This window comes from Protopterus annectens, chromosome 4.part1, assembly GCF_019279795.1.
Source record: "Protopterus annectens isolate FY-2018-M chromosome 4.part1, PAN1.0, whole genome shotgun sequence".
Classification (NCBI taxonomy): Eukaryota; Metazoa; Chordata; order Ceratodontiformes; family Protopteridae; genus Protopterus; species Protopterus annectens.
The window spans coordinates 176,344,064-176,362,509 of NC_056734.1; the positions used below are offsets into that span (position 1 = coordinate 176,344,064).

Sequence of the window (18,446 nt, forward strand, 5' to 3'; positions counted from 1 at the left end):
AAAGAACTCAGATGACTGTGAACCTCTAAGGCAAGGAAGTCCTGTTCTAGTGCCATATTACCAGTCAGTACTAGCTCCACATGCCAAACCAGCAGCATATGGGTCTTCTACAAAAATCCCTGTAATTTCTTTTATATAGTCTACCATAGATGAAAAAGTGATGACTAGATAAGTACTGCTTTAGCCAGTGCTTCTATTATGTAAACAATTTGAGAGAAAAGCAACATATGAGAGCAGTTTGCCATGTAGCATATAAATTATATCAACAGTATAACTGTGTGCTAGTTGGTGGAATCCACAGCATTCCCTTCCCTGTAATCATCATTACAATGGAACTGTATGTTGGGTATTAATAAGCTGGAAACAGGGTAGAAAGGTATTCTCAGCGTTTCTCTCCAAATACCACTTCATTCCAAATGCTGATTAGTCTTTTTTTCTTAACTATTCCATTAACAGAGGGGGTCTATCAACTGACCCTGGGAACTATAGACCTATAAGCCTAACCAGCCTTATCTACAAGATTATGGAGAGAATCATCATGGACCTTATCAACAAAGACATAGGTGACCTTCAAACTCTTGACCCAACCCAATCTGGCTTCATTAAGGGTAGATCTTGCTTATTAAACCTGGTGGACTTCTTCAAGAATGTCACCAAAGCCATGGATGAAGGCAAAACAGTACATACAGCCAATCTTGACTTAGCAAAAGCTTTTGACACAATCCTCCACTCAGGCATCATTGTGAAACTTACCCAGCTGGAAATTAACCCATATGTCACTTGATGGGTAGCCAACTGGCTCACTGACAGAATGCATACAGTCAAAGTTGGGGATTCTACCTCTATCAGCATACCAGTTACCACTGGTGTACCACAAGTATCTGGGATGGGTCCCCTACTGTTTAGAATCTATTTCTCAGAAGTATAGGTGAAAATAGATGGCCTGTGGCTTACCAAGTTCACAGATGACTGCAAACTAGGTGCAATCACTGAGTCCCCCAACAATGTCGACATACTACATAAAGGGCTGACATAGACAAATGATTGGTGCCAAAGACACGGACTTAAACTGGCCTGAGGGCCAATAGCCTAGTAACCTCCTATGAACCAATAAGCCCCATCTTCCACATAACCATTAATCACTATTCCCAACTGACCATTCTGTCCTCCTGACCTTTTCCAGTATTCCAAAATACAGGGAAAAGAAAGGGAAAGCCAGGAATCACAGCTAGCATTTAGTATCACTTAGGTAACGCTTTCTCAATATGTTTCTAACATGTCTACCTATTAGCCAAATATTAGATGGAATGCCTATTATGTTGGAACCATGTACATTTTTGAATATACTACTTACTCAGATACATGATTTACTTAGTGATGATATTGTCAAATTCCTATTTAACTTTGTTTACTAAAGTACGTTGTACACTACTATTGACAAACATATTTCAAGTGTGCATATGTTTAAGCCATGCTTTAAATGAATGCACATTTTTTATTGCCTTTTAAAAGATTGTTGCTGAAAAGGCACCCATGTACTCCTGACCAGTCCACCTACCGCTGCAGTGTACATAACATTAAATAAATACAAATATATACTTAGTTTCCAATAACAACAGATAAAAAAAAATCAAAACACAAACCAAATAAAATTTAGAAATACATTTAAAAATTAAATTAAAACATATCTCAAGAACATATCCCTAATTAATAAATTAATCAGACTTATTACAAACCACATGCCAAAGGAAAATTTACATAAATAAGAAAAACCATACCCCAACAAAGAAAAAATGTGGATCCACAAACAATGGAGGGAAAACAAAATGTAGCCATGCTCAATAAACAGTAAAAATAGTATCCCCCACATAAAAGGTACTTCCCATAAGTATCCACATATATTACTATTAAAATCTGACTCATAGAATAGTAATGGCCCCTATAACAATTGCCAAATGAAAGACGTAGCTTAGAATCGCAGAGTACAAGAAAATGAGTCCATCCAAAGTAATTGAAAATGGATGAATATATAACATAATCTGATTAGCTATGTATATGAAAGTTTTTACTGTATATACATAGCTAAAGTGCAATATTTGGAGAGAGAGCAGTTGGCTTAATGGTCAAGTTCTTCACCTCTGATGCACAAGGTACAAGGTTAATTCCTGACATCTGGCGAATGCCTGTTTGAAGTATGCATGTTCTCCTTGTGTGTCCCACCTCTGAAAACATGCTGAGTGCTTCCATCTCAAAATCACCAATGAATGTAGCTGTGGGCAGAACAGACTCTAAATGGTGCTCTATATGGGGAGGAGTTGTATAGACCAACCACTTTTGGCATCTATTCTGGTGCGCAGTATCCTTGTGATCCAGGAATATGGATCACAAACTGCACGCCATGGCAGGGTTAACCACTCAACGATGTAAAATATGACTCTAAGTGATTCACTTGTGTTGACTAATGTCGCCAAATGGTCATGGGTATAAGTGGATTGAGGACCTGGCCTACCCTGACCTATGGCATGTTAATTCTGGGAGGGGTATACATGCCACCTTTGGTCAGTTTGTGTGCTCACCATAAAGCCCAGCAGCCCTGGCCAGCCTGCATCCAGTTGCCCAGCCTAGGTTACCTGTGTTAGCTCTCTTGTGAAAAAGCTGGACATAAAACTAATCAACCTGCCAAACATGAACTAAGAATTTCTACATCTGATGTAGGTTCAGTGGCAGGACAGAGCTTAGAAGTGGGTGATATGATGATATGGAGGAGGCTGGATATCCTATATATCCAAGAGCAAGGTAGAAGGGCAGTGCAGCAAAGACACTACTCCAGAGGAGGACAGGCTAGAAATGGTGTAGAGTTGTGTTGACAGAGAAGCTTCAGAAGGCAGTGAGGGGTATCATCTGAATTAGCCTCATGAAAAACCAGACTTCAATGTAATGAGTCAGCCTATGCCCCACAGCAGAGTTGTGATAGTGAGGAAAAGACTGCATTCATACAGCAGTTGCAGGACCTAATAGATAAAGCAGGAAAACAGGAATTGGTGTTTATAATGGGTGACTTCTATGCACATATCAGAACAGAAAGAACTGGATAGGAGGACTGCCTGGGTCAACATGGGTGCAGCAACAGGAATAGAGGAGAGGACATTCTAGACTTCTGTCTGGCAAATGGCTTGGTAGTAGTCAACACATGGTTCAGACAGTCACAAGATCACATACAGGAGTGGTCAATAAACAATTCAGGTGAACTTCCTCCTAGCAAGAAAAGGGCACTAGCATAGAATCAGTGACTGCCAAGTCATCCCCAGTGAAACAGTCAGCCACAGCAAAAAACACTAGTTGCCACAATTAGCATACCAAGTAATAGTCTGAGAAGGCTCTAAGGTCAACAGAGACCAGAAAGATGACCTGGAAGTTAACTGGAGAGAAAGCACAACAATTCAATAAATTAATTAGGGCTCTAGCCCCCCAAGAAGAGTAGGAAATAGTTGGAGTTGAAGTAAAATGGCAGCACCTCACAACAGCATGTGTGAGGACTACAGAACCAATACGTGGCCGAGCCAGGTATGGAAATAAGGTACATAAGGAATGCTAGTGGTGGAAGTCAGAAGTCCAGGAAGTCATCAAAAGAAAGAAAGAGTACAGGAAAAAGTGGGAGACAGAAAATTAGGAGCAGGCTAGGAAGGAATACTGGTTTTCTAGGAAAGGAGTTGCAATAGCAAAGAACAGGGCATCGGAGGCATTCTAGCATCTTCTGGAAAGTGACTCAGTACACGACACAAAGAAACTATATCAGGTTGCAAGACAAAGACAAAAAGATAAAGAAGATAGTCAGACACCCTTCATAAGGGATGCCAACAACAACCTGCGCACCAGTCCACAGGACATCAAAGGCAGCTGGAAGGAGTACTTCCAGGAGTGTCTGAATGAAGAAAACTCCTCAGAAGCTGTACAATGAGAGAAGAAGAGGAGCTCATGCAAACAGAAGTAAGAGTAGCACTTAGAAAAATGAAGTCAGGAAAAGCAGCAGGTGTAGATAAGGTCACAGCAGATATGATAAAAATGCTGAATGAGATAGTGGAGAAATGGCCCCCGAGGGTACTCACAGCAGTGTGGAGAGAAAGGTGTATCCCAGATGACTAGAGAATAAGCATACTCATGTCAGAGCTCAAGAACAAAGGGGCATCCACAACTGTGGGCAGTACAGCGGTATCAGACTCCTGTCAGATTGCATGAATGTTCTGGACAGGGTGATTGACAAATGGATAAGCAGAGCAGTAGAAAGTAAGATGGGAGATAAACAGTTTGGATTCAGACCAGGATGCAGCACAACTGACCCGATGTTTGCAATGAGACAGATAGTTGAGAAGAAGCTAAAGATGAGGAAAGAGTCCAACTGGGCATTCCTAGACATGGAGAAAGCATATGACAAAGTCCTAAGAGAGCTGATTTAGGCAATACTGTGGTGGCTCAAAGTACCAGAAACACTTGTACAATTAGTGCAGGCTATGTACAAGGACTCAATGACACAAGTATGAACAGTGTTCGGTCTCACAGAGGGGTTGCCAGTGGAACTGGGTGTGTACCAGGGTTCAGCTCTGAGCCCACTGCTGTTCATACTGGTGATGGACTATATTAACAAACAGGTCAGTAAATCTGCTGTATGCATGCAATATGACATTACAGGCAGATTCTGGGCAAAAACTTCAGCAAAAGATAGGGGAATGGAATGCAAAGCTGAAGGCACATGGGATGGAACTAAGTACAGATAAGGTAGTGGTAATAGCAGCGAATTGGGTAAATCAGAAGAAGCTAAGAACTGAGGTAGAAGGGAAGATAGAGAGCCAGGCTAATAGCTTCAAGTATCTGGGAGAGATGGTTGATGAGAAGGGAAGTTTGAATGAACAGGTCAAAGCTAGATCAGAGGGGCTGCAGCCAACTGGCATAGAGTGTCAGGTGTACTGTGTGACAGAAGAATTCCAAAGAAGCTGAAATGTAAGGTGTACAAAACAGTGGTGTGACCAGCACTACTGTATGGTACAGAAACCTGGGCAGTAAAGGCAGAACAGATGAGAAAGCTAGAGGTGATGGAGATGAAGTGCCTGACAAGGTGTCTGGCTGCACACTGTGGGACAGATGAATAAATGAGGACATAAGAGCAAAAGCCAAAGTAGCTCCAATTGCAGAAAAGATCAAAGAGAAAAGATTATGGTGGTTTGGGTACATGTGCAGAAAAGCAGAAGACAATCTGATGAAGAAGATTTGGGACAGACAGGAAGAAGATAAGAGGAAATGAGAGCTTCCAGCAAAGAGGTGGATGGACTGTGTGACAGAAGGTGTGGGACGGTCAGGCATGAGTGTGACATCGAATCGAGAGAGATGGTGACAGTTACCACAGCACTCTGACCTCATGAATAAAAAATGGGGGAAAGGGGGTTGATGATAATGATGATGATGAAGAGTTAAAGTGTAATACTGTCAATTCATTCAAATGTATATGTGTGGTCTAGATGCATAGTTAATAAATGTTTTTAAAAAATGGATAAGGATATTTAGGAGGTGAAAGAGCGATTATTATCATTATTATTATTATTTTTATTATGTATTGTAGGCACAAGATAGTTGTTTGTGTCACTCATGGATTTCCCTTCTTCATATAATTTTCTCCCTGCCCCCTTGAATAAGGGATGATTCAGATCTCTAACTCAATGTCCACATATTAGGTACACACATATTATACATACCACAGACACACAGACATATGCGTGTGTGTTTGCAATAGCACAGGTAGGGAGGGGTGAGAGGAACAAATACCCCAAGTGTAAAGTATTGGGGGGCATGATCAGCTGATCTGGATCTCTCTTTAAAGCAAAATTGGCTTTTAAAACCTAGTATTGCATTTGAGGTCAAACCTGAGCTCTGTAATGCTTCCGGCATGGTCTAAACTGTAGCAATTGTCATGTGCTACAGTTTAAAAGTGAAAAAAAGGAAAGAAAATCTCCTTTTTTTTTGTTTTTTTTAACTAAAACCGGAGTGCTGTAGTGTTCCATGCAAGCAGGGAATTAATTGTAGCAGTTTGCTACAGTTTAAAAAATGAAAATGTGTTTTTTTTTTTTTTTTTTTTTAAATAAAATGTGCAGAAGGTGGGGCAGGGGCAGGTCACAGAAAAGGGACCTCAATGGCTGGGACTGGTCACCAGGTTGGTATGCCAGTTTTTTTTTTTTTTTTGGCTCTTTACTTGAAGAGCTGAGGTAGGGAGCTGGTCTGCGGTACCAGCACAGTGCATTGGTTGAAACAGCTATGCTTGTGTGTGTGTGTGTGTGTGTGTGTGTGTGTGTGTGTGTGTGTGTGTGTGTGTGTGTGTGTGTGTGTGTGTGTGAGAGAGTATATATACATCTGTGTGTGTGTGTACATATATAAATAGATAGAAAGATAAAGAGATAGATATACATGTAGATACATATCAGAGCATAGTAAGAAAACTTTCACAGGGACCATAAGATGCCTAGCCATATATTCCTTTAGTGATTTTGACAGTCTTTTTCATAGGTTCATAGATATAGGTTCATAGATTAATACTAAGCTAACTACCCTTGCGAGCCATTTTAAGCCTAGCCAATTATCCCTTGTGAGACTCAAACTCTGCACCTTGTGTTTGTAAGGCAAACACCTTAACCATTAGGCCACCCTCCCAACCCTTGAAGCATTTTCAAGCATTTAATAGTACTCAACTGACAAATTTAGCAGGACAGTACATGATAACCCTGGTGTAAATTTCTGTCTATCCATGCAGACATCAAGACTAGCTTTAAAGGTAGCCAAAGAAGTAGTACTTTGTTTGACCTGTAGTAGTAAATTATTCCATAGTTTAGGAATACATTGAATTAGGAACCTATATCACCAGGGAGTCTAAATTATTTGTTAATGTAAATTAAATTTTTTAGTGCCAGTATTTGTAGAGCCACTGGTTTTGTGAAGAAGTAGGAGATTGTAGGATTGGGCCTTTCTTGGTTTGAAAAGTGAGACAGAAGTCACCGTACAGAAACCTGTAGGCTACAGAGTATAAGGATAATTATGCTAATCTAGCATGGTAGTTGAAAGATTTATGGCCTTTAATTTTTTTGATTATAAATCTTTGAGGCCATTCCATTTGAGCAACATGCTTGGATTTGTACATACCAATGGGGACACTGTATTCCCTGATGGGTCTGATGAGGGAAGGGTACAGTGGTAGGATAACTTCTCTGGATCTTGAAGATATTCCCTTGGAAATTAACTGGGTCAGATAGAAAGAATTCCTGGCTGTGTTTGAAACATGGTGACTGAATGACAGAAAGCTAGCCACATAAGTACTTAGGTCTCTTATGAACGCATCTGTTTGAAAAGAGTACCATTTATAAAATATAGAGTTTAGTACAGTGTTGGACATTATTCCTTAATTTTCTGACATAACTGAAAAAAGATGTGTCATTTTCTTTGGGAGTTGTAGCAACTTTAAGTTTATATTGTTGCATTTTCTAATTGCATATTTAAGTTCCTTGTTGGCATGCTTCAGTATAGTTTTGAGGTAGGGAGAAAGTGATTTCTTGCAACTTTTCATAATTTTCCTTTTTTTTTTGCGTAGTGTATCACAACAGGAGTTCCACCAGAAATGTCTATTCCTGAATTTACAGGTATATTTTTGATAGGTGCGTACTGGCTTTTCTGTGCAACTTTTGAGGTGCTAGTAAAAGTCAGAGATAAATGCAGCAACCCTCTCACTTTGGTCCATTTGCAAGGAATTGTTGTGAATTTTGCGTAGGTTATCTACAAGCTAAAACAGGTTTGCCTTGAATAAAACTCTAATGGTGGTCTAATTTGATGGTGCCACCAAATCTGACAGAGAAAATGACCAGTTTGTGGTCAGACTTAACCAGGGATTAGGACATGCAGGGTGGGGTGCATGTGGGGGGATAGGTTGGTAAGGACCAGGTCAAGGATATTAGAGCCTCTAATGGGTAGCTTTACAATTTTCTCCAGTGCATTTGTCTGAATGAAGTCTAGGAAATATTAATGTGCCTATCAATGCTTGGGTAATTTAAGTCCCCTAGTAAGAAGGTATATGGATTGATATCTAATGCCTCAATGCTGCTGAGGTAATTTCTGTGATCTTTGAGCATCATTGATGGGGATCTGTAACTAGCAATTTAGTAATAGTTTGATTTATGAAGGTTGACTTGGATTTCCAAGAGCTCCATGTTAGGTTCGTTGGTAATTTGATGCAAAATAATGGTGTTTCTAATAAATATGGATACCATCTGCTGTTTTCCAAAGGTCTGAAGGCATGATAGGTGTTAAACTCTGGTATACAGGGAATGCTGTCACTGCAATTAAATAATTTCTCAGTAACTATACAAATATGAATGTGTCTAAATTGCAGATGGGCCTCAAAATATGGCATCTTTCTATTTAGACTTCAAGCATTGAGTAGAGACATGGTGATATTGTCCCACTCTGAGTTTGAATTTTCTATGTAGAAATGTCCAGTCAGGGGACTTTACAAAAAAAAAAGGCACTATGGAGGCAGTAAAGGCTTTAGGAAGTCCTGGTGTGGCAGGTGTAAGCCATCCCAGACAAAACAGTATGTCATACCTACCATATCATCCCAGGTTAACACAAACAGTACCCCCTCTAAATGGCATCAACTTAGCCAACTGTTAAAGCCAATTATCTTGTCTTTGTATCTAGACATCACTCTTGTTCAAGACAAGATATTGTTCAAGACCAGCGTCTTTCCTACCTCTTAACACATGCATTGCAAGTTTCGGTATGTCTCTCACTGTATGTCTCTCTGGGTGGAGAACCTTTGGTCATTCACACCCTCATGAGACACCACTAGGCCACTCTCATATCTGTCTATCTTAAGAGACCTTAAGGCCCTTGTAACATCACAGATTCTGGCATCAGACAAGCAGCTTACAGTCAGCTTGTCCTTGTCCAGTCTAGTGAGTGTGGAGACTGTGCACCTAACTACAGAGTCATATATGACTAAAATGTTTCCTGTATGAAAGCAGACTTAGCTGTCGTTATGGGCTTAGACCTGCTCTCCTAATGACTACTTTGTGGATTTGCCATACATATTAGTGGACAAAAGTTTAAGTGTTGCCTCATGTGCTGGAGGTTGAGATATTTTACAGTGAATTCTAGCAGGCTTTGGCAAACTTTTCTTTACAGCCTCAGTGTAGGTTATGGGTCAAGTAGTTTGCTGCAAATGATATGTTGCTGTGGAGGTATGATGCTTACCAAAGGTTGGCTGATGCTAGAGGATTCCCATGCATTCTTATTAGATATTTACTTCTCTTGTAGGTTGCACACTCACCTGGTAGAAGTACTGAACAGTCAGTAAGCACAAAACAGTTTCTACGCTGTCTTAGAACACCTAATGCAATCACACTGGTCACAGATGGAGTAAGAGCAGACTACTGAGCCATGTTGCCAGAGGGTGGAAAGCTAGAGCTTGTTTACTATGTGAGAGTCGCAGGGAAACTACTGTAGTAGACCCAGAAGATTTATGGATGGCGTATTTAGTAAATACTCTGAAATTAGGTTAGACCAAATAAACGTATAGGTAGAGGGGAGTGACTTCAGAAAATGATGATTCTGTGCTTACTGACAACAGACAATGAAGGAGGCAAGGAAGAAATTATGTGCTATAATTAGCATAAGGGGGTGGGCAAAGAGAGATGGTGGGTTACAGTGTTGGTTCCATTCCTATATCAAATATGAATTGTAAAAATGCACACATATATATTTGACTGCAGGCAAAGACACACACACACACACACACACACACACACACACACACACACACACACACACACACACACACACACAAACATTTTATATACACACACCAATCCACACATTTTATATACACACACCAATCCACACATACACACATGAGAAGTGAAAGTAGTAAGGATTAGAAAGGAGTTTTGATTTTTGCTTTTCTTTTTATTTCACTGTTTTTATGAAGTGTCAGGTCCAGACAGCTCTTTCAGACCTTTCTGTTGTCTTATAGCACTCGCAGACCTTTCTGATAATATGGAGGCAGTACTGATCTGTATATGAAGAGAAAGATTTGTAAGTGCTGTTATAAGGATAGGGGTAGGGGTTAGTAGCCTAATTAGGGTGTAGCAGTTTGCTCAGGCTGATATTGTTTCCTTGAAATTTCCATAGTATCTGCAGTAAAACCAGCAAACAAAAATATAGTTAATAAACATTTCAGGAAAGCAAATATGGCTAGACTGGTAGTTATATATTTATGTGACATGTATAATGGTCAAACATACTGTATTAAGGTCTAAAATTACAAAAAACAGCAAAACTGTGTATCTTCTGAAGGTCCTAACCAAACAGATAAAACATTTTATGCTAAAACCCTGAAATGACATATCCTTGCTAAACGGATGTTTGTACACATCAACAATCTAGTCACAACTAGCTCAAGTTAATGCATCCACTGGCTGTTAAAAGAAATAATGCTAGCTTCAGACACTATCACTATGTATAACAATGTTTACTGTAAATTGTTTATCCCTAGTTGTCAAATAATTGAAAAGCTGTTATCTGTAAAGCAAGTGCTTATAATGACTTCACTTTACTTTTTCCCATGGTGAAAGAATAAAGGAACATTTTATAAAAATACAGATTCCATTTTAAAATTAAGAATGATTAAATCTCCATGTTTCATGCATTTTACCTACTACCATATTATGTTCTAAAAATTATGAATGATTATATCCTTTAAATTCACATATTTTATTTAAAATAAAAGGAATAATAAACTCACCATTATCACATCTGACACCTGTTCTTCCAGGAGGACAAAGGCAGTTCCCTGTCACAGGATGACATTCTGCATCTTCTGCACAGTCACAAAAGTTCTGACACTTGTCTCCAAAGGTTCCAGGACTGCATTCTGGAAAGATGCCGACAATGTTTCTTTGTTGATAAAACAGTGATAGACTACACATAAGGTGTTCTTTTTCAGATATCTTTTATGAATCATTTTCTCCCCACTGCATGTTAATCATCAATTTTCCCCCTTCAATTTCATTCTTTTGGGGATTACACTACTATCCAGACAACCATCAGGAGTTTCTGCTTTACCCAAATCCCTGTTATGCACCCATAGCGAACTTCAGAGAAACAACACTGACACAATGCTGGGCACAGACACATCCCAACCCCCACACTGTTCATCCACAGCATTTTTAAGATACTTACTTGAGCCATCTAGTATCCACTAGCAATTAGGCTTGCAACAAACTGGAGTGTGATCCCACCCCTAAGGGTAGATAAGCCTGCAATGGCCACTCTCTCCCTTCTTCTACAGGTGGGTCCTCCAGTGTCCAGGCCAGGAAGGGAAAGCAACGTTAAACTTATCAGAGTTTTATCCTTCTGTATCAAGAAGTTGGAAACTGTCTTTTTTTTTAAGTTTTAAGAAAGAGGTTTCAAATGTACTACTAACCAGTTGCCTCTGTGAAGCCATTGCAAAACTGTTTTAGGAGGGAAAGATGTGAAATGGTGTACTGGGAATTGAACCTCATATCTTACATCTAGTCAATCTTACTAAGGAATACTGGGCTGATGGAAGCTTCAGCGGTGCAGTGGAAAAAGAAATGTTGCTAAGGAAAGTGAAAGTTGCAGGAATAAGAAATAGGAGCAGCGCTATGATAGGGGATATTGCATACATCCAATGGTATTCTACCCCCAGAGAAACTGTGGAGAGGCATGGCAGGGAAAGCAAAAAGCAGTGCAAACTGGGTGAGATCTGCACACATCTGACATAAGGCAGAGGAAACCTAGAGTCACTCTGAAATATAGTGCAATAAGTCATGGAAAAGCCAGGCCACACATCTTAGGCCATAGCAAGGTGCAGGACAGAGAGGGTGGGTGAAACAGAGAAGACAAAGTTCAGAGGCAGAAGAAGATATTAGCCACTACCTGAAAGGAGAACAATTGAAAGCTGACATAAAGAAATGCCCCTTCAAGGAAAGTATTGAGGGTGTTGTGCAGCACACTGTCAGAGGAGATAGTAGATGTTAGGTATTTTAACAGATATATTCAGAGATACCTGTGTCAAAAAGAAGAATTGTGACACAGGTATTTTTTCCGTCACCATCTTCTACTGATGATATTCAATCAGATAAGAAATACATTTTAGTTTGTTTCTCCTGATGCACTTTTCTTCAATTATAGGAATACTTAAACTCAAAAGGGTCATGTACGACACTACCAGAGAACACTTGTGAAGTCAAAAGAAGTCCATAAGGAATTATATTCAGCACATAACTGCATGTGTTGACCAGCTAAAGCACAGACTGACTTTTGTCTAAAATGTGAAGTACTAAAACAAATATAGTAAAGCACTTTTTGTTGCAGTTATTCAGAAGACAACATTATAGCATTAAACATGGGGTGATGATATTAAGGCAGAAATTTGTGTAGAAAAAAGTACAAAAATTAAGCCAGTTCCCTGGCATAAAGGAAAGACACCTGGCCATTTCACAGATAACCAATGATTTGGTAGCTAAAGGAGCAACAGAAAATCTCGTAAGAGATAGAAGTGAGATGCCAACATCTATTCACTCTACTAAAGTAGGGAAGTAGACAAATAGTTGGGGCTGGGTAAAAAAAACATGCAGTGCATCGGCTGAGATGTATGATGCAGATGTGAGATGTGGTCTGCAAGCAAATGGGGTGCTGCAGGGAGATGTTTTCATCATATGTGGAACCATGCACCCATCATCTGCCCAAAGTCTTAAACTATAATCTTGTTAAGCTAATAGGGACACAGTATTAGGGACAAAAATGTCTGCTTCTGTCTGGATGATGGCCTCTCTATCAGGTAGCTATTGCTCTCACCAAGATTTAAACCACTGATGGAAAAGGGGGGGGGGAGTGATGATCATCTGGCAGAGGGCAGCTGATGATCAGCTGGGTCAGGAGATGAGATAAGGGGAACAGTGCTTAAAATAATCTATGACACAAGACATTGTGTCTTGCACTGGTTAGAAATGAAAAAGTAGGGACAAAGTTTTACAAATGTATTCTAAAATAGATGGCAACAGTTTTAAATTCCAAAAGCCAGAACTGTGAGCACATCACTTGCAAAACTGAATGTGTAAAAATGGGACTTAAATATACTGTCTTAGACATATATGTTTAAAAGTATTCATTTTTCTCCAAGTTACGGTGATCTCAGATGCTATATATATATAAGTAGTGGAGGTGTGGGGGGTACAGCCCCACCCCACAATAGGGGGTTTGAGAAGGTTTGCTCCCTGCAGAAAATATAAAGAACAGCAACTGTCAACATTCTCTGTACTCCTTTAGTTTTGCTGTTTCTTCTTTCTTTATTTTGTAATTTTGCAGCTGATAACTGCAGGTTAAAGAATTAAAACATGGAGCCAGAATAAATACCGTGAACAGTCAAGCAGAAATAACAAGCAATGTAAACTTATGGCACAAAAATTATAATTTCATCTCAGCTTCAGCAAAAAGAAAACAAAAGTACAGTTTTTTTTGCCATAATCTTGCGACCATGTGGTTTCCACTTTTTATTAGTATGATATTCCACTTTTTGAACTGCGGTATGTTAAATAAACAGGGTGACTCGAATACTTTTCTTCTACTTATATTTCTCTTCATTTAGATTATAACCATAAATGGGACCTTATACAAGGCTGCAATATTTGTATGGCTGTATTAAGACCCCTTTCCATGACTAGTAAAATATATTAGACCTAACTTATGATATAATCATTTGATTGCCTGATGTAACCTATGGTCAATTGTTGATTTAATGGTCTTTTACAGCAATGGAAATGTGGTTCAAAAGGCAAATAATTTATTCATAAAGAAAGCAAAAAAACTAAGGAACTTTCAATATTACTTGGGCATGGCTATTCAAGTCATTGTTATGTCAGTTACATGTGCTGGTCCTAGGAGCTAATGAATAGAAAGCTTAGATGTTTGTGTTTTATTTGTCAACTGAGTAGGTTAGCTGGCCCAAAAGAAACCCTCTCCAGTAATGATTTGGGCTAAAAGTTAGCACAGAAACAATTAACAAAGAAAGGAAAAAAGAAATACAATAAACATCACAGCATTTGGAGATGAAACATTCAGTAATATAAAACTTAGTTCATGATAATAACTAACATAAAGTAAGGAAAATACACTACAAATATTACTATGTATGGTAAAACAAAAGTCACTGATAAGAGACATATGGTAATCACTGCAAAATTCTGTACAGAATCATTTGGTAAAGCTGCAATGTGTGGAAGAGAAATAAAGGGCAAATTATGAAGATTCAGCATTAAACAGCAAGACATTTAATTGATTAGTAAATTAAAATGGCAGTCCACTACTCCATTTTTCCCTTCCCAGAGCTGATAACCATAATTTCTCAGTATGCCTGTTTAGCTAATTTAGGACAATGATTCCACTGAAGACACTTGCTTAAAACCTTACTGACTCATTCCCCATTTATTAAGTCTATAAATCCCACTGCTTGTCACAGAGAAGCATTAAGCAGAACCTTGTATAAATCCAGCACTTAAAAACTAAATTTTCCCTATAAAACATCCTCTGTTACTTTATTCAGTACTCAGCTCCAGAAAGAGAAACTAGTCTGCAAGCTGAGGTGCACTGCTGTATGAATGTAGACATGCATAGCCTAGATGTAATTTATATGCACACAGCACCCAAGTTAGCCTGCTGTTAAAAACCTGCTGTACCACCCCTTTGTACTTCACCTAAAAGGGCCCTAGCACCACGGACAGGTACTGTCTCAATTTCTGCCACACATGGAAAATGCTGCACCCCCCCCCCCCCAAATGTTGTGTCCTCTACGATAAGGTTAGTCCACAAACTTGTCTCCTTCATAATTAAACTCAGTTCTATGGCCCAGTATAATCCCATAACCTTTAGGCACTATTCTAAGGCAAACATCTTATTAATAAGTGATGACCTGTCAAAATTTCACACCCTTCCACACACACAAACTGCTTATGTGGAATTGTTCACTGAAACCTTGTACAATCATGTCAATAAATGCATAGAGACAGTTGTGCCTACCAGAAATAAGTCCAGAAGTAACTCAAAAAACAAACTACCTTGGTGGAATCCAAACATAAACAGATTTTACAACAAAAGAAAAAGAGAGTCAGAGAAAAGATTAGGAAGTGCTACACCCACCGTAATAAAAACACTCCCATTACTCTAAACAAATAAACAACTAAGAGAGCAAATTAATTATATTAAAGCCAGATCTGAGGTAAAGTTAGCCTTCCATGCAAAGGACAATCACAAGGCTTTCTTTACCTATCTGAATCCTCACAGGCAGCACACAGTAGACCTCAGAACTGATTGGAAATGGAATTGCCTACACAGAGTGGGAAGATACCACAAATCTGCTGGCTGACAAATTCAGCTCCAACTTTACCCCCTCTCTTCCAAGCCCAAAAGCCAGGAAATACCATCAAACAACCCCCCCAACTATAACTAGGGATCAGATCCTAGATGTACTGTCTATGGCTGAAAACATTGCATCAATGAGCCCCGATTATATCCCATAATGTCTCCTCAATAACCTGAAAATGACCTATTAGGACCATTGGAGTCACTGTTTAACCATAGCCTCCAGATAGGCTTTGTGCTACATGAATGGGGAACTGCAATGGTAATCTCTCTGCACAAAGGTGGGCCATCAACAGACCCCGGGAACTACGGACCCATAAGTCTGACTAGTCTGATATGCAAAATCTTGGAAAGGATTATCACTGATATGATTAATAAGGATAAAGTAAAGCTAACACTGGATCCATCAAGGTCTGGTTTTTGTCAAGGGGAGATCATGACTATGCAACTAGGTAGATATATTTGAGAAGGTCATCAAGACAATGGATGTCAACCAAAATGGTGCATACTGCCTACCTTGACCTGATACAATACCCCACTCAGGCATTGTAAACAAACTCATGGATATAGGCATAAACACCTATGTTACACACTGGATAGCCAACTGGCACTCAGATAGGACCCATGACTTTAGGATAAAGAAGACCATATCCTCAAAGAGGCCAGTCACTTGTATAGACCCTCAGAGCTCTGTGCTGGGTCAAGGCCAATGTCAAGGGCCTCTGGCTGACCAAGTTTCCAGATGATTGCAAACTAGGAGCAGTCATAAAATCCTCTCAAGACACTAACATCCTACAGGAAGGGCTAACACTGACAAATGACTAGTTCCACAGCTACTGCATAAAACTCAATATAAAGAAATTCATAATGGTACCATTTGGGAAGTCCGCCAACTTAGGAAGTTACCTCATAGATAACACACCCCTAACTGCAGAATCAGTAGACAGGGATCTGGGTGTATATATAGATAGTAATCTGCCTTTCAACAAAAATGTGTCAGTAAGGAAATCATTCTATGTGGTTTAACTTTTAAGCCAGGGCATGATGTCATCAAGATCCAAGGATATCAAAGTTCCACTGTAGTTGGCCTTTATCAGGCCCATCATTGAGCACAATGCCCTGTTCATTATGTACTGGTCTGGGCACATGTAATAACTGGAACATTCACAGTGGTTCCTCACAAAAATAATTCAGGATGTAAACAGCAGGTCCTATGCAGATTGCCTAAAAGTCCTACCTGTATACTTTGTTTCCTACAGACTGTTGAGAGGGGCTGTATGCTTGGCATACAAAGCAACCCTAGATCTCACACTGATGGACCTTTTGCACATCTGCAAAACAAACAGCATCATACTTGCTCAATCTTGGGATTTAACCTTTGCTTGCAACATAAATGGGACATACTGGAAGGACAAGTATGTATTCCAGAGAATTCCCCTTCTCTGTAACAGGCTTTCCATCCATGTGAAGCTCAGCTCTTCCATAACCCTTTTCAACAGACATCTGGAACATTGGATGGGAATTCAGGAATACACCCCAGGTCTAGCATCTTCATCTCTAATGGACAAAGGCAGCTTGTAAATCATGCTTTAGCTTACATATACCACTTAAAATAACCTCTAAGGCACACAAACTTGCAAGATACATTTGGGATGCATGGCTAGACTTATAAAGGCCCAGTGGTCATTAGCATAGAATACCCCTATGAACCTATCCGCCTATTCATTGATTTTATGTAGACCTTCACTGGTTGCTCAGTCAGTTTGAAAAACTCCTGGACCTAATCTTTTCTTTTGTCATGTTATGTAAAAAAATACTATTTTATCAGAACAGATGACCTGTATTAGAACATTCAAGATAGCCTCTCCCAAGTTTGCAATGATAAAAACACATTTAGCTTACATAATGTTCACCTTTATGCAGACGACATCTCATTAGACAAGTTTTCTGCATGCACACACATGAACAGAAGAGAAAAAGCTAGTGCAGGAAGGCTACTTATTTACCAAACACAATAAAATGTACAGATAGCATTGATGTCACTATCAGATCTACACCTGCACCCAAGTACATCCCTCTGCCACATCTTTTCCCATTTTAACCAGAAATGCAGTGTAGTATCCATGTGAAGAAGGCATCCCCAGAACAGGCTTCAATATCACTGAATACATTTGACTTTATATTTTAGTAAAATTAATACCTGCAGTCTGCCAGCATATCACCTAACTCATATCACCATCATAGGCTCCTCCCCATCAGTCTTCCATTGTAAAATCCTGCACATCTGTTCCTTCTGCCCTCATGACTATGCATTTTCATTGATGGTTGCACATTTTTATCCTCCATACTCAGCAGCTATTATGTTGTAATAAGTGGTATACAAAACCATCTTTGTCTTTTTCACTCTACATTGTGAGTATCCAGTACTTACAGCAGACCTTATGCTGTGCGGAACAGATGCAAGAATATTTGCATGCATTGATGTCAGCCATAAGTGTAATTCCCACTGCAAATTGAGTTTTAATAAGATTGTTTTAAAACATGCTTTCCTATTGTTTTTTCCCAATGGGTATTAAAACAAGCTGATACAGAGACAGCTAGTCAAAATTTTTTCATAATACTTTATAATACCGTGATACATTTTAATTATACAGACATTTACTGAGATGGAATTAAAAACACCTGCAAATGGCAATGCTTCACACTATTTTAGCTTTTTCTTTGACAAACTGTCTCTAAAGTAAAACAGATTTCTAAAAATGTTAACTATTGCATCTATAAGTAGTTATTTATGCAGGCACACATATTAACAGGATACCACAATGCAGAAGGGGATGGCCTGTTGTTATGATAATATTTTATTTTTCTTACACACATTTAATCTTTGCCACATTATATGTTGTTCACGACTGTTCTTTCTAGTAACTCTATGCGATGAGTTTTGTTTGGCAGACATTTTTATTACAAGGGATGAGTAA

The 18,446-nt window shown here is 39.2% G+C and overlaps 1 protein-coding gene across 1 annotated transcript in view; it reads right to left on the bottom strand.

The window, feature by feature from the left end:
• The window catches only part of LOC122801191 (multiple epidermal growth factor-like domains protein 6), a gene marked incomplete at its 5' end in the record, with an annotated part of 1,094,182 nt that overhangs the window by 14,768 nt on the left and 1,060,968 nt on the right, over window positions 1–18,446 (bottom strand). The window contains one exon of the mRNA XM_044070750.1: window positions 10,832–10,960. Within this exon, the coding sequence (XP_043926685.1) occupies window positions 10,832–10,960 (129 nt within the window). The remainder of the gene's footprint in view (window positions 1–10,831; window positions 10,961–18,446) is intronic.